General features: G+C 37.5%; 2 protein-coding genes across 14 annotated transcripts in view; one reads left to right on the top strand and one right to left on the bottom strand.

The window, feature by feature from the left end:
- LOC121592012 (O-acyltransferase like protein-like) overlaps positions 1-13300 on the bottom strand; it is a 61784-nt gene extending 48484 nt beyond the window's left edge. For 6 of the 8 annotated variants that reach the window (XR_006004611.1, XM_041913200.1, XM_041913202.1 and 3 more), the window contains exons 1-5: positions 13135-13300; positions 12914-13056; positions 11502-11712; positions 11164-11441; positions 10922-11094 (exon numbers count right to left, since the gene is read on the bottom strand). Coding sequence is in view for 7 of the 8 variants with exons in the window: in XM_041913200.1 (XP_041769134.1) it covers positions 10922-11094; positions 11164-11441; positions 11502-11712; positions 12914-13056; positions 13135-13207 (878 nt within the window). In the remaining variant the exon portion in view is untranslated. The remainder of the gene's footprint in view (positions 1-10921; positions 11095-11163; positions 11442-11501; positions 11713-12913; positions 13057-13134) is intronic. The other 2 variants (XM_041913203.1, XM_041913205.1) reach the window with 2 other exon arrangements.
- The window catches only part of LOC121592014 (O-acyltransferase like protein-like), a 55225-nt gene that overhangs the window by 6138 nt on the left and 26406 nt on the right, over positions 1-22681 (top strand). For 2 of the 6 annotated variants that reach the window (XM_041913214.1, XM_041913209.1), the window contains exons 1-3: positions 14213-14464; positions 14921-15148; positions 15241-15383. The exons of 1 other annotated variant lie outside the window; for it this stretch is intronic. In XM_041913214.1, the coding sequence (XP_041769148.1) occupies positions 15070-15148; positions 15241-15383 (222 nt within the window). In that variant the 5' untranslated portion in view covers positions 14213-14464; positions 14921-15069. Of the gene's footprint in view, positions 1-14212; positions 14465-14920; positions 15149-15240; positions 15384-18156; positions 18181-22681 lie in introns of those variants that run through there. 3 more of the 6 variants (XM_041913210.1, XM_041913212.1, XM_041913213.1) reach the window with 3 other exon arrangements.

Raw genomic sequence — 22681 nt, 5'->3', positions numbered from 1 at the left:
TCGGGGCAGTCTTGTGGTTGATCGCAAAGAGATCGGTTGAGCGTGAAACAACAACAACAAAAAAAAGAAATTGAATAAAAAAAGCCTGATAAATAATTAAAATGTGTGACGATTACGACAAAGACCACAAGGAAAAAATTGGACCCACGTTTCACAATAGCTCAACGTATAGAAAACGGAAACAAAACAATTAAAATACCGAGGAACGTAAAACGCAACAAGAATAAAATCCCTTTCCCCTCGTTACAGGGTCTAATACGCACACGGTATCGTGACACATATTTACAACAAAAATTACATTGCAGAAGAAGAAAACACTTTGCAACCGAAACCATTTGTACACAAGAAAACACTATTGACTATTTAATTTTTAATTACAGCATCTATTTAATTTCAGCGTCTAGTTACGTTATCATAAACAAACCTAAAGATATAAGCAACCTGAAAAAAAGATAGTAAAGTAAACTAACCAAACCGACCTTTAATATTATCGATAATGCTAGGTTAACATTTTTTTAATTGTTACTTTAGTTTGTACGAGCACACAAACATTACAAATAGCTAATATCAATAATCAGCCCCTTTTATCTTTGGTAACAGGTAAATGTAGGATCCAAACAGAGAATTTCACCCCGTTAATTTGACAAATTTAGAATTCCAATCAACCTTCTTACTAGTTCAGCTCATGAAAAAAACAAATAACTATTTAAACGGAACAGCCAATTTCAAAATAAGAGAGTTATATTCAAATCTTAAAGAAATCAAACCAAGAAATCACAGAGAAAGCCGTAGCTTAGAAACAATAGGAAACGCTTGGAAATGTATCGGAGGCAGCTCGGATGCAGAAGACTTAAAATTATCAACAAAACAATGAACGAGCTAATTACCAGCAACAATGAACAGTACCAGCTAAACGGACAACTTAATAATCGTCTAAATACAACCACCAAGATTATTAACGAGATCATAGAAAACATAGCCAAAAACAGAATCGCACTTGACGAAATAGACACTACAGTAACTATCATGAAAATAGACGGGATCAACAAACTATTAGAGGACATCGCAGGGTCCATTATTTTGCCTAAAATGGCATTAAAGAGCAATAAAATACTCTCATCTAATTAAATATCCATAATCAGGAAGAACCTAGAAAACCAAGGAACTACGATAAACTTACCAGACGAAGCAATCTGCCTTGTGCAGCCCAGCGTAGTAGTAAATGAACATATTATTTTGTACATTATAAAGATCCCTCAGATAAACCGAGAGGAAGGATCTATCATACGAGTAATCCCAACAACGCAACACAAGAAGGAGAAATAATCCCACAGTCACCGGATTACCTAATATAACACAGAAACGCATTATCACCCTATACAAAACGAAGTAAGAGGTGACGCTCACGTTACGCTCACGTTACGCTCATAGGTGACGCTTGCTCACTATAGAAACTCTGTGTACGAAAAAGTTACTCACTATAGAACAGTGTTGCTAACCAACTATGGGTGCTTGGATGATTTTTATTTCATGAAGGAGATGCCTGTCTTCGAGGCAACAAGCAATGGTAGATTGATTGAATCATTGAGGTATTCAAATCGAAAGACATCATTGTTTTCTTCTACCAACGTGTTGTAAGTGTATCAACAATTATCAAATTATTCCAAGTTAATCTAAATAATTCTGTGGAAGAGATTATACCCCATCCATCCATCCATTTGATCACGCGTAGTAGTGTTGTGTGGTACAAAACATTTAACTAAAAAGTAAGACAAAGATTAAATTATTAAAAGAGGTGAATGTGGCCAATTGGCTCAAAGTCTCTATAAAAAAAGAATGACTAAATTTGATTTTGTACTAGTACACCACAAAACAACCAACCAAGTACATACAACGTAGTTCCTTTATCCGTGAGCATTCGGATAGCTGTAACAACCCTTTATAAACGGAAAGACGAGTAAATGCCTAACAAAATAGTAATTTAAGACAACAATTTATTTCATCAACGATGGCATGATCTCAGCCAATAATGCTAGAAACGATTTGTTACAAAGCAATTGTGGTCCAGACAACCACAACTCAAACTATCATCCAAGTGAAATCAAATGCTCGCTTGAAAGGACTGCAAAATCGTACACTATGGACGTTGAACAAATACAAATTTGTATTATAGATTAATCCAAAAATTCGGGTACAATGCAATATAGTGAACACATTGGAGGTGAAAACTAGGTTTAAATGAAGATCATTAAAGCATGCATATAGCGGATTTATATTTCCCATGGATCGGGCCTCCATACGTAGATGAGTGGATAAGGCTTTGTACGAGTTGTGTTAAACAGTTGAATCAACAGTTAAAACAATTGAATTTTAATATTTATTCATTCATTGGAAGTATATCTAGCGGGAAAAAATATTTTATGGTTCAGCAGTAGCATTACAACTGAACTGAACTGAAAACCTGAAATGAACAGCAACTCCTATAGGGAAAAATAATGGGACAATAACATACAGGGAACAATTCCTAGGTCAGGGTTTCTTTTATATATGGCAAAATGATAAAGTAACAAAGTTGAATCAAGTTAGTTTAATTGTTTTATTAGCATTTGGCACTCATGGATATACGGTTGCTTGGTGCTCAAATATTCTTGCCGAAGGTGGCGCACGGGTCAATAATAAGTCGTGACAGTGAGCCCTGTGGATGGGAGACTCGGATCCATATATCATATGAACATGTCATGACATTTAATAGTAGCTGTTCCAGAACGACTAAATTTTCTGTGGCGTCGACATTACCATCCGTCACATTTTAACCGAATGCCATGGTTATACAGCAGAACGCATCACCTGCAAATTGGACCACAGCATCGAAACCATCCTCTCACCAGACAATGATTGCCAGCGTAAACTTTTAAAATTCCTTCATATTACTAACTTTCATAAACAACTCTAACCAAAACCAGAATTGTAACAAACAATAAAATAAACGGATAGCTTTAAGTAAACTGAAACTACCCGGTGTAAGGTGATTTGCAAGCCACAAATGGCTTGCAAAGAAGATTGTTAAATTTTAGGTAAAGATTAAATTATTAAAAGAGGTGAATGTGGCCAATTGGCTCAAAGTCTCTATAAAAAAAGAATGACTAAATTTGATTTTGTACTAGTACACCACAAAACAACCAACCAAGTACATACAAAGTAGTTCCTTTATCCGTGAGCATTCGGATAGCTGTAACAACCCTTTATAAACGGAAAGACGAGTAAATGCCTAACAAAATAGTAATTTAAGACAACAATTGATTTCATCAACGATGGCATGATCTCAGCCAATAATGCTAGAAACGATTTGTTACAAAGCAATTGTGGTCCAGACAACCACAACTTAACTGGAAATTTCCTAATAACGTTTACAAATTGCAGTATACAATGTGGAAAAGAATCGTTTATATCCAGCACCATGCAAGAGGAAACATCCATCTTACATGGAGCGATGCACAATCCCGCCGTAGACCATGAACCAGAAGAAGACATCCTTAAAATAATCAACAACCTCACATTATCCAATAGGCAGAAAATTGATCACGTCTACTTGATGCAGTACAACAACAAACTATCGGATTGGAGCCTTCTAGGAGGAATGTTGAGCCTTCTAGAATCTCCTTATGAACGAACTTCACCATACAGATGTCTGTTTCCACATTTTTTATTTAAATGAAATCACTGTACACTATCCAAAACTGTAGAAGAAAAAGAAAACGGAGACCCTTTCGCTTAGAGACCAAGCGGTTCAAAACGCATGAGGGCACGCTTTTCTCACACCCCGTAGGAATTACCCAAGTGCCACAAATCCACTAAACGACCACTAAACGGCTTCTAAACGACTCAAGTTCTCTACCTAAACGGAATATAGAAAGACTTCGTTTAGCAGACGCCAAACGACTCATGCATTCTAAAAATAGCAAAAAAGCTGGTGGCGCTATCTGTTGGTGGGATACCCCAACCAGTTGAGCTTCATCGCTTGGAGGAGAGCTTTCTCATTTCCTCTGTACTGTTGTATGGTTTCGCATTGAAGTTATGCATCGCTAGAACTAGAACGGCGATACGATTGTTTAAATACTAAACTCCAACAGAAACTACCAGCACTGAAGCAAGTGAGATTTGAGCAATGGTCATTGGTGTTGATACCCACGTATCTAACCACACGACCATTTATATAGATTTTTGCTCAGAAAGTTAGAAGGCTATATAGGTCATAATAAATGCAACTTGTCGAAACACATTGCAAGAAAAGGATAGCAATATAATGATGAGTTGTAATACGCCATCTATTGATCAAACCAATGAAGCTGTGGAGCTTTCATTTTTTTTCTATGGATATTCAATTTTCCAGTCGTTTAAGCTTAATCTGTGGCGCTTGGGTATGCACTGGTCAACACATTTTGGCACCAACGGCCGGACCCGTGGCATCACGCGAATGCCAGCCGTACAGCACAGTCGTCATGCAGCCGTCAGTACACAATCGGCAGTTTCAATAAGTTAGTTTCAATAATAGGTTATCGATTCATTCTTAGCTGGACCACTCGCGCATGCAGTCCAGTTTAGTAAAATAAAGATTTTGTACTACACCAACCGGTCGACTCTTATTATTATATTCGTATTTTTACGCTATCATACAATGGCTTCTCTATTCAACCGTTAGTCCGGATCTGTTGGTCAGAGCCGTTGGTCCGGAGCATGGTGTATTGAATATTTGTATCAATAAACATTTGAATGTTGTATGTCTATTGATTTTTATTTTTTTTCAAAAAAGATTGAGGTATTAACAAAATATTTCTAAATTTATTTAGTCACGAAATTTAAAATCATATGAGTAAGAGTTCTAATCTCACTTAAATCGACCATGTGTCTCGTAGATAATGAAGAATACATGTGAAATAGGGCCGGTCTGGTGGTATAGTCGTCAACTCGTACGACGTAACAACATGCCCGTCTTTGGTTCAAGTCCCGAATAGACCGTGCCCCCATACGTAGGACTGACTATGCTATGGTAACAATAGCCACTGTCACTGAAAGCTAAGCTCACTTCACTAATGGGTACAGGCAGGCCTTGACCGACCGCGGTTGTTGTGCCAAAGAAGAAGAAGTAGACATGTGAAAATAAGAAGAATAAGTGATTTCTTAGTTTTTATCCTCGAACATGTCGAAAACACAAAGATTTATACAATAAATTTACGAAACAACACGGAATAACTCACTCAAATTTATGCTTTTAAAGTTAAGTAACAACTCGAAAACCCCAAACTATATTTTAAATTTTGAAATTATTTTTTTTTAAAGTGCAGTTGCGGTCAGTTTGTTTCTCGCCTTTACTTTATTTTTATAATCATTAGGATGTTATGTAGGCTTAATATAGCTAGATGACATAAATCAATAAATAATAATAATAATAATAATAGAAGTATATTTGATCGAAAAAGTATAGTAGATGTAGGGTAACTGTACCAGTTTTCGGCAGGCTAGTGCAGCAGTTTCATAAAAACTGCTCATAAACCTACAATTTTTATTATTTTCCCTAAAGGTGATAGTTGATAAACTGTTGTAATAAAATATGCTTTTTTTTAATTGCCGTTTCAAAGCCTTTTTTTCACAACTTATCGTAAAAATGCAAACATTGGTTTTGCTCCTATTTTCGGCAGTTTGTTTCTATTTTCGGCAGGCTGTGTTCTTGTTTTCGGCAGCGCGAATACGGGTCAGAAATGTTTTTATCAATTCAAATAGGTAGAAAAAAATGTTAAAGCATTTTAACACTCTTACCCGGCGCTCTAGCACCAATCGAACACGACATCGAACATGAAAAATGTATGGGATTTGACATGTTTGTCTTGTTTGTTTGTTTGTGTCTGACAGTGCACCTCCATATGATTATATGGGTTTGTACGAGTCGGATGTCGTGTTCGATTGGTGCCAGAGCGCAGCCTTACTTTGCTAAGATTGACGTTAAAAGCATTTTGATTATTAATTTAATGTTGCTTATTTTGACCCGCTTTGACAGCCTTTTCAATGTGACACATAAACAGAGCAGCCATTGAAAAAAGAAACAATGGTTTTTGCGTACGGCACCGGCTGGGTCACAATTAAGTATTTTTCGCTTAATTTATTGCATTACTTATCGTGAAATTGATGATATTTGATACAAGGAAGGTCATATTATGTGTCGATATACGTATTGTATTGTTCTGATCAATTTTAAAACGAATATTCAGCCAAATCCAAGGTATGTTATTGTTCCGAGTTTCGGCAGCAGCCCACAACATTGAGCTGTCAAAAATGAACATTTACTGTGTACCGATTTTCGACAGAATTTAAAGTCAAAAATAACTTATTTACCGTGTTTTTTTAATTTCAGAACAAGATAGAATAAATTGAATAAGCATAAAATCTTTAATATACACCACACTGTATATGTTTTGTTGTTCTGGTTCTCTTAATCATAAAACCTGCCGAACTATTGGCTATTGCCGAAAAATGCTGAGCTGTACACAATTTCGTTTATATTTTGGAAAATACGCAAGGAAGTACTATGAAACTTCGTATATGTATAACAAATGAGTATACTTTCACTACAGTTACCCTATACTAAAAGAACACATTTAATCCATGTAAACAAAGTTTGAATCCTGAGAACCTTACGACAAGCAGTGTGGCCAGATTATTTTGGCGGTTTTCGATAGGCGCATCAAAATTTTATCGGTAGTTTTCGGTAGGTTAAAACTCAAAACTTAACTGAGTTAAAAAAAAGTAAAAGCAAAAGAAGTGTTAAGCGGGATGGGGGGGGGGCCTAATGCGCAAAATGAAAGTTCCATCTCACGAGAATATGCATCCTTTATCTAAGATATTGATTAGATTTGGTTCAGCGGTTTCACAAATGAGGGTCTTTCTGAAGTGTTGATGTGAAAATTGTACTGGGAATTCTAAGTCAAAGAAGAACTAAGATGCACATTTTTTCTCAGTGGTGGCAAGTTCTTTTTCTCGGGGCTCCACTCGACCGCTTAGGGCGGCAGCAGTGCTCCATTGGATACGACTTTATCGTACGTGCTGTCATATGATTTTCGCTGGATTATGTAGATTGATTTGATTGTTTGGCTGAGTTTTATGGTTCAATGATTAAAAAAACTGAGATTTTTTCTTTCAAACCCTAGATATATACAGTAGAACGTCGATTATCCGGGGGCGGATTAACCGGCGGGCGGCTTAGCCGTGCGCATTAATGTGACAGCTGTTCAAACATACGGCGAAAATTTACAGCGATAGTCAAGTGGGCAACCAGTTTTTTGTGCAGCTCTGTAGTGTCTAATGGTGTTTTCGAAATTCATATTTGTTCATGAAAAGTTGTTAAATCTATAGTTATTGATTAAAATAATATTCTGCTAACTATTAACAGATTAATTCAAAGTGAATCAATCATAAAACTAGTGAATTTTATAATTTTTATATGAATTTGACATTTCTTGGACGATTATCCGTGCAAATCGATTAACCGGCAACCGTCCGGTCCCGAGCTGCCCGGATAATCGACGTTCTACTGTATATACATCGGTAGTTCTGGTCTCTTTGCCCACAGGTCAAGGCGAGCTTTTTGGCGGCCACCGTCGCAAAACGTCAAAACCGACGTCGCAAGGTACTGCAAACCGACGTCGCCAGCGAGCGAAACTCGTAACGATTTCGAGGCGCTGGAAACGGTCGTTTTTGACGTTTTGCGACGGTTATTGACCCTTCGAGCGAGCTTTTGCCCTGCGGACCAGTGTGGCCAGATTATTTTGGCGGATTTCGGCAGGAGCACTGTTGAGAACGCAACCATTTAAATGTAATCAATTATTTTAACGATCAATTTCTCTTTTCCCTACTAGCAAAGATAATGAAAAAGTGTGCGAATTTTATAAATAATGTGTGTGGTTTGAGGCAAGATTGAGTGAAGCTATGAATTAAAATATGCTTTTGTTTGCAATAAAAGTGATAAAATATTCATAAATCAAGTTTGATGTGTTAAAGTTTTTCTTTTGATTCGGGTGCACCAAGTCCGTGTGAAGGGAAGCGCACAGCGCGCTAAGAAAGAAACGATCGGGAGGGGGTTTCAGTCCAGCGCAGCGCAACTCGCTGGAATCAAGTGGGGTACCAGTTCAGCGCTGTGCAAGGCGAAAGAAACAGAAAGGAAGGGGTATGAGGAAAATACAATGAAACAGCGCGAGCGAGCGTTCTTTTCAGTGGCACTCACTGGCGCTCGGCCTCGTGCATTGCAATAGAGCGCATTCTCTCCGTGAAGGCGCTCCATCCGCCATTTTTAATTTTCAGCCCAAAACAACGGACTTCGGATCCGATCTTAGGCCGGACCCCCACGGTGTGTTTGTACCTACCCCTCGACTGAAAATTTCATTCTCTTTGTCTGTCGGGTGAGCTTAAACCGCGGAGAGCAAGATTCAAATTCAAATTTAAATAATTTTCTTTGACGAGCAATTCTCGGAATCCCCACAACTGACATTTTCTACTTATTAGGAACATTAAATTTTAACGGATAAAACTAAAAAGTGCCAGGCAAACAAACGTGCATCAGCGTGATAAGTAACAAATGAGGATAGCATCCTTGAAACAGCAACCTAAGCGCCACAGATTAAGCTTAAACGACTGAAAAATCAAATATCTGTGATTTTCGGTAGGATAAATGGAAAATCGGTAGTTTTAGGGCGGTCATCTGTGAATCGGTAGGCATATAAAAAAATATCCGTGCAAATATAAAATCGGTATAATATAAAAATATATAATCGGCATATAAAAAATCGGTAGGAATACAGATAAATCGGTATTTCTGGTCACTCTGACGTCAAGTGACGAATTAGTGTTGGGCATTGTGCGCACTGCACAGCACACTTTGTAGTGTGCGAGCACACTTCGCACAGTGCGCGCACTTCGCACACTCCGCACAGTGCGAGCACACTTCATACTGTGCGAGCACACTCCGCATAGTGCGCGCACTTTACGCACAGTGCAAGCACACTTCGCACAGTGCAAGCATATTTCGCAAATTTCGTGCAGTGCTTTGCTTTTTACTGTGCGAGCACACTTCGTACCATCTTATAGGAAGTCCGGTGGTGTAGTACTGAGCATATTTTGTCAAACCGCCTTTTAGCATTAGCATCAGTTAGCATTAGCGAGTCTGATCCGTTGGTGCAACGAGTCTAAGTCGGAGCGAATCAAAGGTCCATAAATCGCTTGCACACATTCATACCACACACATGCACATCGCCCCCCCCCCCTCCCCCTCTCGCCTTGTCCCATGTTCCCTTCTCTTTAGTTAATTACAAAATTTAACTAGGGCTCCGAGTGAAAATTGTAATTTTTGCATTAAAACATGTCCTGCTATCGCAAGCCTGCGACGCGAATAGCAGTTTTCGCGTGAAACCAACTGTCTGTTTTATTGCACAATCGCAAAGCAGTGGCTCCGAGTACAACACAGACACGTTTCATCTCAGCCAAATTCAAGAGAAACTTCAACTCACTGGAGCGTCGTTTACCTACGACCTTCACAGTTCATAGTTGTTTGAAAAAGACGCGTGCTTGGTGTCAGCCGATTTTTCCTGATAATTTCTCCGGCTACGCACCGCTGTGTTAATGTTGTGTTTCGGGGCCTTTAAATTTTTGTCTGGATGTGTTGTATGCTTGTGGTTGTGTAACAGGTTTTCGATGGTGGTCAAGCGCAGCGTTCTGTGCATTCGATTCTCTCTGAAAATGTCTCCGCGCAGTTTCGGTGTGCTCGTGCGCCAGTCATCCACACTGGCAAAGAATTATGTTTCTCGCTCTACCCATTGCCTTGGGACATCGATGATTAAATTGTATTGATTTCAGCTGTGAGCGTGTGTTTCAGCGTTCGCACAACTGTACGGATTGTGCGAAAAGTGCGGAGTGCGCAAGCACTATGCGAAAAGTGCAAAGTGCGTACACTGTGCGAAAATTGCGAAGTGCGCGCACAGTGCGGAGTGCGCGCACAGTGCGGAGAGCGCGCACAGTGCGGAGAGCGCACAATGCGAAATGTGCACCGCACACTGAGATGTGCGTGCGTGTACGCACAGCACACTTAATTGTGCTATTTTACCCAACACTATGACGAATTGTCAAAATGCTCTAGATTCCACCACCTGATCTTATTAAACCACCTTGGTATGGAGCCGGCTCCGGAGCCGTTGGTGCGCTACGAAACGCCCACTACCCGTCAAACATTGCGAGGGTTGAGAGTGGTATCATCTGCTCGAAATCCTATGATACTTAAAAATAGTCTTTATTTTTCATACATAAGTTTTTGTTCTTTAGGTGTTATTCGCCGAAAAGATTACTTCTCCAATTTTTGTGGAATTTTGCCAAATTAAATCTCAAAATGTAGGTGTTTAGTAAGCTATAATTTGCAATGTTATACCTGCTCTCGGCGTGCTATAATTATAACTGCTAAAACTAGGGGTGAAAAAAACTACCAAGGCTCGCAAGCTCTTTTATGCGAGGGCTCTGGGGCGGTGAACTTGTATGGCGTGCGAGCCCTCGCGCGCCCTCGCACATCGCTGTCAATTGCATGGCGGGTAGTTTAGAACCGTAACCTATTAGTTGTGGACTCCTGTAAGAATAGAGTAGGGGAGGGTATGGGAAAATTGCCGACTGTACAAAAAAATGACGACTGTACAGATCCGACCTAATGCAGGTTTCTTTTGGAAGGGGATGTGGCATACAGGGCTGAGGAGTGAGGGTTTTTAATAGGGGTGGTTCTCGGTGCTCCTCGGCCACGGGGCCCCAGGATCCACAAGGTCCTCCGCGGCCGCTTTGTTTGCTTATCCATCAATTGTTCAACATATGATTCACGACGCTTAAATGTTATAATATTTACCTTATCAAACGCCTTAATATTTTTATCAGGAAATACATGATTTTGAATTCAGGAAATCGTTCAAAGTGAGAGAGACAGCTTATCCCGAATACCATTCCTCCCAGAGTAAAGAAAAATTGTATCATGTGAGTGTTTGCAGAATTAATTAGAGGAAACATTACATGGTTGGCTTGCTACAATATAGGAAAACAGAACGACATAAGACGTCAGTGTGTCATATTAAAAAAAAAAACAATATTTACCGATTCTAGATCTTCCGTGTTCCACACAGGCATTCGTATTATTGGCAATTGCGAATGCACTATCAATATTATTAGTGTGCCTAGCGCCCGTAAACCTTCCAGATAGGGCAGTGAGTTTGGTTTTGATGCTACCAATAAGCATTGCAGATTTCTTCGTACAGAAAAGGATTTAATTATTATTGAATCAGTTGCAGAGTTGTTCAATTCCTTCCAGGTAGCAAATGATGTTGTCAAGATTAGTAACAACGAAATGAAAACGAAGAAACACTCGCCAAATGCTGACCAAAAGAGAGAGAAATTGTAATAAATCAATCTATGATAGTTATTGTAAATCTTACTTCTATGCTGGGTAAAATGTGTTGTCGTCCAGCAAAAGTTAATTTTTGAATGACTGTTCAGGCCATACTGATTGTAGATTTTATTGGATATATAGGTATCTAATAACTTATATGTATCATTATTAAGCGTCACGTCATCATAATACTCGTTTAGACACAATCCTCGTTCCAGTTGATCATGCGGGAAATTCCTACGATTGGATTGCAATTGCTGAAAAGTACGTAAAAAACAAAAGTTCGTATGTCATACCTTGACAGTTAATATGATTTATTGATTGTTTGAATGTTTTTTTAATGCCATAAAAATACTGTTTTTGTATTTATTCAAAATCACGAGAACGACCCAATATTCACTTAAGATTAACATAAGATTGTTTGAATATTTCAAATTGTGTAGATTCAACGTTATGAGATACAAGATATTGAATATATTTTATTTTAAGATTGATTTATTCCTTTAACATATAAAAAACGTTAGAGATTAAACGTTAAACGTCAATCTTTGAAAAAGACACATAATATTATCATATGATATTCATGACATATGTCTGAATTCAGGATTGCTATTTAAGACGATGATGACCTGTCATTTTTCTCTTCTGAATAGCAATCCTCATTTTGACTAGAGTACCGTTATTCATCACATTCGTCACACAAAAGATCGTATACGCTGCAAGATGATAAATATCTCTAAAGAGAAAATTGATAGGTTAGGCACCTTTCATAGGTACCTTAGCGTTCCCTCTACATTGCGTCACCCAGCATGTTGAGTGCTTTTCAAACATTTGTCTCGTTTATGATCCCACATTCGACAAACAGTGACTGAATATGCTTTACGTTTCTTTTTAACCTATTGTTTGAATAATCCCATCCCTCCATGTTGGACTTAGGCATATATTGTGATATAACGCAGGTATTATCACAACAGACATTTACGAGAGACATTTAATTTTTTTCTTGTAAAGGTCGTTGCGAAAACATTAATATTGCTGGTTTTTTAACAGAAAAAGTATTCTAGATTAATCTGGCTTTCGTTAGATATATAAATCTTCAAGACCGTTTTTGTTCTGTAACTTTGTTACAGTACAACATAAGACCGTGAATGGAAGATATGCGATGCTTGAAGGCAATAATTTACAGCAACTTGTACTAAAATTAGTATTATTATTATTTTAATTTTTGGTAAATTTACATATAGCTATGCACACACTGATAATTTTGTAAACGTTCTCTAAAACTGTTACCTATTTTAAAATGAAATTTAAAATTTGAGAAAGCGTTGATAGATATATAATGTAACATAAGTCGTGTAAAATATATTAATTTATTTTAAATATAAATTATAAACTAATATTTTATTAACATGTTATTAAAATTTAAAAGAATAAATAATTAAATATTTTGATATTTACTAATATGCGTTTCCATAGATTGCTCGATGTATTTGGTTGAAGTGTAGTATCGCTAACACAGTATACAAAGTTTTTGAATTTTTGTCGACACGTGTAAAAGTCTTCATATTCGTATATTTGCGGTAATATCGCATTGTTAGCAGCTGTATTTAAAAAAAAGAAGTTTGAACACATTTAATGACGAATAAATAAAATTACACAATTGTCATCAAAACACGCACAATCAAGTTGATCGCATAACGCACAACCCAAGACCAAAGAAAGCACTATTCCACCTGCGACGAGTAGATCCATAATTTGAACGCGACCATACACCTCCAATCCAAAGCAATTGACTGAAGAGAAGAAATATTTTGAGCTATGTTGCAAGGCTCTCAGTGCGTCAGTTCTGAGACTAAGCACACATACAAATAAACAAATCTCGATGAGTTTGGCTGTCCCCACTTAACGAAACGGTGTTACAATAGATCATGCATTGTTTGGAGGGGGAAAGAAAAACGCATTAGTGCTTAGAGTGATGAAAAAAAAATACTCACTTCCATAAAATGCCCACACGTGTGAGATTTTTTAATCCTAATTCGGACTGCCAATGAATATGGCTGCAGCAAGCTCTAAAGTGCATTGGGGCGTGACTCAAGATTGATAAATTTTAAGTCGCACGTGGCGGACGTGTAAGCTCTTGAATTGGTTTAATGCTCATTTTGACCAAACTGTAGCAACAATTTACTTCACGTTCACCTTATGTACAAATTTAGTATGTTGGATATATCAACACGTGACAAATATTTATGTTATATTATATTAATATTATATGTTTATATCGATTATCATATATATATATATATAATATATATATATATATATATATATATATATATATATATATATATATTATATATATATATATATATATATATATATATATATATATATACATAATATATTATATATATATATATATATATATATATATATATTATATATATATATATATATATATATATATATATATATATATATATATATATTTATTTATTTATTTATTTGTTTCTATGCTATTATGTTTATTATTATTTATTTTTTATTGGCTTAAGGTTTTTTCATTAAAATACTTTTTTTTCTTTCGATTTGTTGTTCATTTATTTTTAATTTGTTCAATTTGTTTTCCATAAACAGAATCAAATGCATTTTATTTAACTATCTTTATCTTTAAATTCGAGCTAAGCTAGGCTAGGCTCATATTTAAATTTAAAAAGGTTAAGCGTGTGTAATTTTTCTTGTCCTTTTTATAATTCATAGACAAAACTGAGACACCACTACGCAACTGCTGGTTTGCCATACATAATCTTGTTAAACATATTGAGAACGTGTGAAAATTTACACTGTGATGATTATGAGCAGTACAAGTATCCATGGTAGTTCAAGATTATAATTGCCTGCTGGTTTGTGTCAATAGATAGGGAAAGCGAAAATGGTTTGTGATACGGTCGAAAATTAACTACAGTACTGTATATCGACGGGTTGTTCGGTAAATGTATACAGTTGCCAAAGGTAAAGATGTTACACTTGAATATAATGAAGATTCAGTTTTTATATATATATATATATAGTTTATATAGTTATATATATATATATATATATATATATATATATATATATATATATATATATATATATATATATATATATATATATATATATATATATATATATATATATATATATATATATATATATATATATATATATATATATATAAAATCTTCGCAAACTATCACTTTGTCAATAAATTATGAAGAAGATGTTACAGTTGAATATAATGAAGATTCAGTTTTATATATATATATAGTTTTATATAGTATATATATATATATATATATATATATATATATATATATATATATATATATATATATATAGATATATATATAAAATCTTCGCAAACTATCACTTTGTTAATAAATTATGAAGAAAATGTTACCATATATTGCCATTGAATTGCCATAGCATACCAACGGATGTTTCGAATACCTTGTTCAATGTCAACCATATGGTTGAGAGCTCTGACTCGTCGTGTTTGAAGACAAACATCAGTACAACCGCGACAACGCTTGCAATCACACGCGCCAGTCTGGAAAGCGCTTCACGTTTCAAAAATGTTTACATTAAAATATGGATCCATCACATCAATATTACTAGTACTGTTTTTGATCGAGGCGTACTGTAGTGTATCGTGTAAGTTATGATGGCGAAGTGTTACTGTTGATGTTGAAAAAGTTAAATAAAATAGTTATTCATATTCCTTATCTCATGTTCTTCCGAAACAGTTGCGAATCAGGTTGAATTGATGCAAATCTACAGATACGATGACTATGAAGAATGTCGTAGAACGTATAGTGATTTTGTGTACTGTAATGCGATATCTCAGATTGTCCCTGCTTTTGATTCCAAAATATGGACCAGGATTCAGGTATTCATTATAAGTGTAACTATTGTAAAATCAACTAACTTAAAGGCGCAAGGCCAAAATGCTGACATTTTTTTCAAAACGTGAGCTTTTGTCAAAATTTCGTTACCTGGAGCAGCCAGGAAATAAAGTTGACAAAAGTTGACAAAGAGTGACAAAATTTGACGTTCGCGAAAAAGCGTAGCGTAAGCGTAAATATTGCTAAAATGCATGTTTCTATTTGATTTATTTACCTATTTAGTACTTCTTAAACAAAATATCGATGATATTCAGATGTTTGAGCTTTTTGTCGGTCATATGCAGATTTTGGGAGCGACCACGAGAAAAGCTCTTTTGTACAGTTGACAAGCAATTTTGACAAAGTTGATTTTTTTTTCAACATTTCGTCACCTCCATGGCCACGCATTATAAGAATACAAACAGGGTAATTTGCCAATTGTAGCACACCTCCCAAGTATTGCACACTCCGTATTAATCGCTCTTTTTCCACATACACATATAAAACATGTGTGAAAACTAGCATTATTCCTTAAATATTGAACATTTTTAAAACATACTGAGGGGCACCGAATATCCGGGCTCTTCGGGACTCGACCTCACACGGATACTCGAATACTTGATTTGTTTTTGAAATCTATTTTATGTTTTGATAAAACCTAGCCAGTGTTTATTGACTTCATGTTGTCCGATGAGATTATTTGAAATATGCCAGGAATTATAGCGTTTTTTTGTTTTGAAAATGTGCTCTGAAAACCTTTTTTTTCAGCAGCACGCAATGTCATTTTTTAACAGCACGTATAACCGAAAAACTAGATAAAAGGAACCCGGATGAACGGCGCTCTACTGCATTGCATTTTTTTTGTTTTTTAGTCGGACTAGAAAAAAATGAATGTTTTATGAATTATGCTCCATAAAACAGGTTAATTTCACCCTGTGAATCACCTAAACTGGGGCGGATTAAGCACTAAGCCGGGGGGATTCCTGGATTCAGCCTCCGTTCGCAAGTAAAATTGCAACCAAATTCTTCTCTCGTTGAGAATTTTTGATTCAATCCACTGTGCGAACAGACCTACATTCGTGTGGCCGCTTAGGCCCTCCTCTCCTCTTAATCCACCACTGCAACTAAACTGTACATTTTTATTGAATTAAAAAAATCATGGAGTTCTCACGATTAAAATGTAAAATATTTGGCTTTTGGAAAAAAAACGCTTAATTTAGTCCACTGTTCAATAATTCAAACAAAGATTGTTCGATTCGAGGCGGTTCCATTGTACAGTTGTCAACTCGTGCGACTTAACAACATATCCGTCTTCATTCAACCGTCATATGGACCGCCCCCTGTAGCAAGGGCCTAACCGCCTGCGTGGTACTGAATGGAGTCTTCAAAGCCTAAGCCGGCATATCCCCGAAAGACGTTAATGCCAAATAGTGCTTAAGAAGAAGAGTGCTTCGTTCCTTTTTCATTGCATAGCCCTGAGCCACCTTATTCATCTTGCAATCAATTTGACAGCGTTATATTTGCCATTGGCGTGCGGAAGTAAGTGCAAGTTTACTACTTATTTTTAGGAATTACGGCTTTATTCAAGGATGAACTGCTAATGTAACGTCGTTTTGTCTAGTTTTAAACAGTGTTCTATACAATAAAATTATTAAAGAGCTTTATTTTTGCCAATTCAATCAATCTATTGAAATGTGTGCAATAATTGGCTAAAAAGAGTGCAATCATAGAATCTTGAGTTTATATAAGTGTTCAACAATTGGATTTTCGCATAGATTTAAATGTCATTATTTATTGACACCATTTTGCTGCTCGAAATAAAATATACATACTATTCTTTAAATAATATCACAACAACAAACGATAAATATTGTGGTTTTATTCAACTTAAACGTATGAAATAATGTTAAATTAGTCTAGTTTACATAAACTTTTCAACGTTTGTGAATATTCTTACTATTGTGCATAATTCAAAACTTTTCAATGGAAATTGTATTAATATGGTAAGAAAAAAAGATTCACTTGGTGGCTATTCATATTAAATATAAAAAATAATTTGCTTTATCAGTGGTTAATACCACTTTGCAACAATTATTTAACGACAACAATCAAAGATTACGAACAATTTTTTTTTTAAATTTCATCTAAATATCATCAACATCAAAGTTTACTCTAACCACTTTTAATCAGGAACCATATTTATTTCCTATGATAAAAAACAGAAGACGTCCCGGTATTCTCATGGACAGATGCGTCAACTTCTATAAAGCCCTCCTCTTCTCCCTAACATGTAGTCCACGAGCTGTGTAGATGCAACTCGTGAAATATTTTTTGTAAATTATGGAATAAGAATAAGAATTTAGAACTGACGTACAAAAAGAGTGAAATCCGAACATGATAAATATGACGATTTAAACTTTTTAGCACTGCCACCAAATTGTATTTATTTATTTATTTAAATTCACATTATTACGGCTTTGGCTGTATTTTCAACACATTAAGTATCGACCGATTTTGCTCGCAGGACATTTGCTTCCTTTATTTTTACCCTTATACTGGGCATACTCAGTTGAACGTATTTAGAATATGTTTAGGTTTGGTGTCCGGTTCTATGGATGTTTGGTGAGTGGTTTCGTCCCGTCCTATTACAGTCTGTTCCCGAGTTACACGGTTCTCGACATACGCGGATTCGGAGATAAGCGGTTTTTTAAATTTGGGGCCCTTTCCGTTGTAAGTTTGTAGGCTGAAATTTCAGCCTGTCAGCTGTTTGCATTGTATAGCAGTTTTCGGGCAGCTATCTAAGTGAGTATACAGTATAATATCTCTTTGATGCACCTTGGGGTAAATGTACCCGTCAAACATTGCGAGGGCTGGGAGTGGAATCATCCCGTCAAACATTGCGAGGGTTGCAAGTAATATTATATGCTCCTAATCTTATGGTATTTTAAATATTATTTATATTTTACTTATTAATAATTTTTTTTGCCGTGTAATTCGTCTAAAAGATCACTGTTTCTATTTTTGTGGATTTTTGCAAAATAAAATGTCTGAATTTAGTTATTTAGTGTGCTACAATTTGCACTGTTATACCTGATCTCGTGTTGCTATAATTATAACTGCTAAAACTAGGAGTGAAAAAAAACTACCAAGGCTCGCAAGCTCTTTAATGCGAGGGCTGTGGGGCTGTGAACTTGTATGGCGTGCGAGCCCTCGCACGCCCTCGCAAATCGCTGTCAATTGCATGGCGGGATCTCCCGTCAAACATTGCGATGGTTGCGAGTGGTATCATCTGCTCGAAATCTTATGGTATTTTAAATAATCTTTGTTTTTATTCATTATTTACTTTTTTGCGGTGTTATTCGTCAAAAAGATCACTATTTCAATTTTGTGGATTGTTTTTTCAAGTATGATGTCTAAATTCCGGTGTGTAGTATGCTACAAATCTCACTGTTACCTGATCTCGGGGTGCTATAATTATAACTGCTAAAACTAGGGGCGTAAAAACTGCCTAGGCTCGCAAGCTCTTTAATGCGAGGGCTCTGGGGCTATGAACTTGTATGACGGGCGAGCCCTCGCTAATCGCTGTCAATTGCATGGCGGGGCTGCTCGAAATCCTATGATACTTAAAAATAGTCTTTATTCTTCATACATAACCCGTCAAACATTGCGAGGGTTGCAAGTGGTATCATCTGCTCGAAATATGAAGATATTTAAAAAAAATATTTATTTTTTATTATTAAATTATTTTTTAACTGTGTTATGTGTAGAAAAGATAACTTATCCATTTTTTATATTTTTGCAAAATAAAATGTTAAAATTTAGGCGTTTAGTATGCTATAATTTGCAATGGTTTACCTGCTCTCGGCGTGCTATAATTATAACAGTGCAAATTGTAGCACACCTAATACCTAAATTCAGACATATTATTTTGCAAAAATCCACAAAAATAGAAACAGTGATCTTCAAGACGAATAACACTGCAAAAAATGAATAAAATATAACTATTATTTAAAATACCTTAAGATTTCGAGCAGGTGATACTACTCGCAACCCTCGCAATGTATGATGGGGTACCAAAGTCTGCGCTGGCCAGCGCAGATTTTGGCTGGTTTCCCGCGCGGGACTTCAGCGATTCCTGCGCAGGCCTGCGCAGGGTTAGCGCCATCTGTTGGCGAAATGGACGAACTATTTATGGCGGCGGACCAAAAAAACGGTCAAAAAATTTAAAATTATTGGCGCCCATTTTTTCGTCCGCTTCTTCTCCCTCCCTCACCCTGTCTTGCCTTACTTTCGCTTCAGCCCGTGCCTTAGGGTCAGCCGCCCGCTGATTGGGTGTTGTGGTGTATGCATTGATACTCATGTGTGCATTGCGGTTGTGTATTGTTATTGGTGGGTGTTAGCATTTATTAATTTATGTGTGACCTTGAGACGATGCGGGAGAAGCTGGTTGGGTTGGTTTGGGATTTAAAATGTTATCGGTGTATTGATGGTTTATTTTATTTCGTGCCGCTGCTGATGAGACCATTCGATGCCCGTGCCAATCGAGGGTGACGAAGCCTATTTAAAACAAGCGTAGGAGAACGTCTAACACTAATCTAATATTTTTTAATTTGAACATGTTTGATGCTTCAACGACCTTTTAGGCATCATGTAGCACAGTGTATAGTGACAATAAAATATTTTTTTTAAATGTATAGAAATCCGGCTTGAGTTTTTGGGTCTCGATACACACACGCACACACAACACGGGTAAAGTGACCGTCCACTCTACCATACCGCGATCCCCCTCAAAGCCCAGCGCTTTGAATGAGGATGCGCTACAAGATAGCTGAACCAGCCGTTCTACCGATAAGGTAGCCGTACTCGCTCGTGCGTGGGTTCGTAGGTGCGTTATCGCGTGCGCGCGTTCATAGGTGCGTTATCGCGTGCGCGCTTTCGTGGGTGCGTGCTCGCGTGCGCGCGTACGTGCATATGTGTGTGTGTGTGTGTGTGTGTGTGTGTGTGTGTGTGTGTGTGTGTGTGTGTGTGTGTGTGTGTGTGTGTGTGTGTGTGTGTGTGTGTGTGTGTGTGTGTGTGTGTGAGAAAGAGCTTTCACGCACGTGTTTGTGTGTGTGCGTGCGTTTGGAAACCCCAAAACTATTTGATTCTGATGCATACATTTTCATCCACTGCGGCTACAAAGTCCATGCATTTTCGATCTCGCTACCTGAGAAACCATAGGCATCGGCATCTTTGCGATCGGTTCTGCTGTTGGGGGTGTTAAAAAGAAACACGATCGAAGCAAACGTGCGTGTGATATGAAGCACATTTCTTTCTAATTCAGCTAGCGGACGCAAGTGGAAACAACATTTTGAATTGAATCCATACAAAAGAGGATTCTGGATTGGTTTATTATGGTGCGCGTATGGTGCTGCACCTGTCCATCCAGAATCTGGTGGCTTGTTGGTTGGAGTCGGTATCATGACGCCGATTGACCGGCAATGCCTTGGAATGGCTTCGGATCGGTAGGTTCATGTTTTGGTCGAGTGCATTCCGTGCATTTGTCGTGCTCCAGCGGTAGACCCGGCAGCACCAAAGTCAAAACAAAAACCTTTTCCGAGTGTGGACTGCTATGCTAAGTTCTTCTTCTTCTTATTATTATTATTATTATTATTATTATTATTATTGGCGTAATGGCCTACGCGATCATGCCGGCCTTTTCAGGAATTGAGAACCACGTAGCCGGATAGCCCTTGCTACGGCGGACGGTTCATACGCGGTTAGAACCCACGACGGGCATGCAGATGTGCGGAATGATGACAGTGCCGCGGGACCGCTCCTATCCAGCGTGCAACTTGCATGCTGCCACACTGTCTCCTGCCCGATGCATACACTGCAGGCAGGACGAAGGATGCACCTTCACGATAAAAAAACACCGTCATGAACCAGCGGCGGATCTAACGATAGGCGGACTAGGCGGTCGCCGAAGATATCTAGTCTGTAGTATGCCGTATGTCTACAAGTGGACAGACTATTAGCGACAAGGGCCCCCGGAAAGATGGTCTTTAGGGCTCCGTGGCTGGAGAACCATTTGCACCTCCCCTACCCCCATGGCGACTACAATTTTAAGGCCTGTGACCGATGATCGTAGGGGTCCCATGGCCAACCTCCGCCCCCCCATCCGCCGGCAATTTAAGTATACTGTTCAATCTTCCAACAGCTGTGTCTCAGTACCCCCTCCTCCCGGTCATCAGTTACCAGTTAAAGGGGCCTCAATTCGTCTTTCCGCCCTTCATGAACACCTTCCTTTCTTTGACCGATGGATCATAACATTCCGGAAAAAACACATTTGGCGACAGTTGTGCACACACACGCACGCTCATACCCTTGCGCAGACGGCACAGCATATCAGTGTAATCTACAACATACGAAAGCAAAAGCTTAGTGTAACAAAGTTATGTTTAATGCTTAACACGTTCAGATCGATGGCAGGCCCTAGGGACTGCCAGTGAACTTTCCAGCCTGCGTTCTAGGTGCTGGTGGAACGGAAAGTTGATGAAAATCAACACCGGGATGTACGTGTTAATGTGAATTAGGGTTCTGTTCGTTGTACAGCAAACTCTCCAGCGTGAACTAGTGATTCCTTAGTCATTTTTACATTGCAGCGTTTGAACTCATTGCGCTTTTTTGGTTTGATTTGTGAAAATGCAACTTCATCGCCGCAATGTTTGTTAACGGCTTGTTTAAGCGCCACAGCAACTCATTATATTATAGCACGCCGAGAGCAGGTAAACCATTGCAAATTATAGCTTACTAAACGCCTAAATTTTAACACTTTATTTTGCAAAAATATAAACAAATGGATAAGTTATCTTTTCTACACATAACACAGTTAAAAAATAATTTAATAATAAAAAATAAATATTTTTTTTAACTATCTTAATATTTCGAGCAGATGATACCACTTGCAACCCTCGCAATGTTTGACGGGACATTGCAAATTATAGCTTACCAGATGCCTAAATTTTGAGATTTTATTTTGCAAAAATCAACAAAAAATGGAGAAGTAATCTTTTCGGCAAATAACACCTCAAAACAAAATTATGAATGAAAATTAAAGACTATTTTTAATTATCATAGGATTTCGAGCAGATGATACCACTCCCGCCATGCAATTGACAGCGACCCACTACGCAAAGCGACAGGCGAAATCATGGCGTTCGGAGAATTTTATCATGCCTTCCTTTTCTCTCCAACGGCAAATTTGTCAAGCAGCTCGTCGAGCTACCCGTCCCTGGCTCCGCCTCATACCCCTCGCCTGAGC

The sequence above is a fragment of the Anopheles merus genome, chromosome 2L, assembly GCF_017562075.2.
Source record: "Anopheles merus strain MAF chromosome 2L, AmerM5.1, whole genome shotgun sequence".
Lineage (NCBI taxonomy): Eukaryota > Metazoa > Arthropoda > Insecta > Diptera > Culicidae > Anopheles > Anopheles merus.
This window is presented reverse-complemented; position numbering and strand designations above follow the sequence as displayed.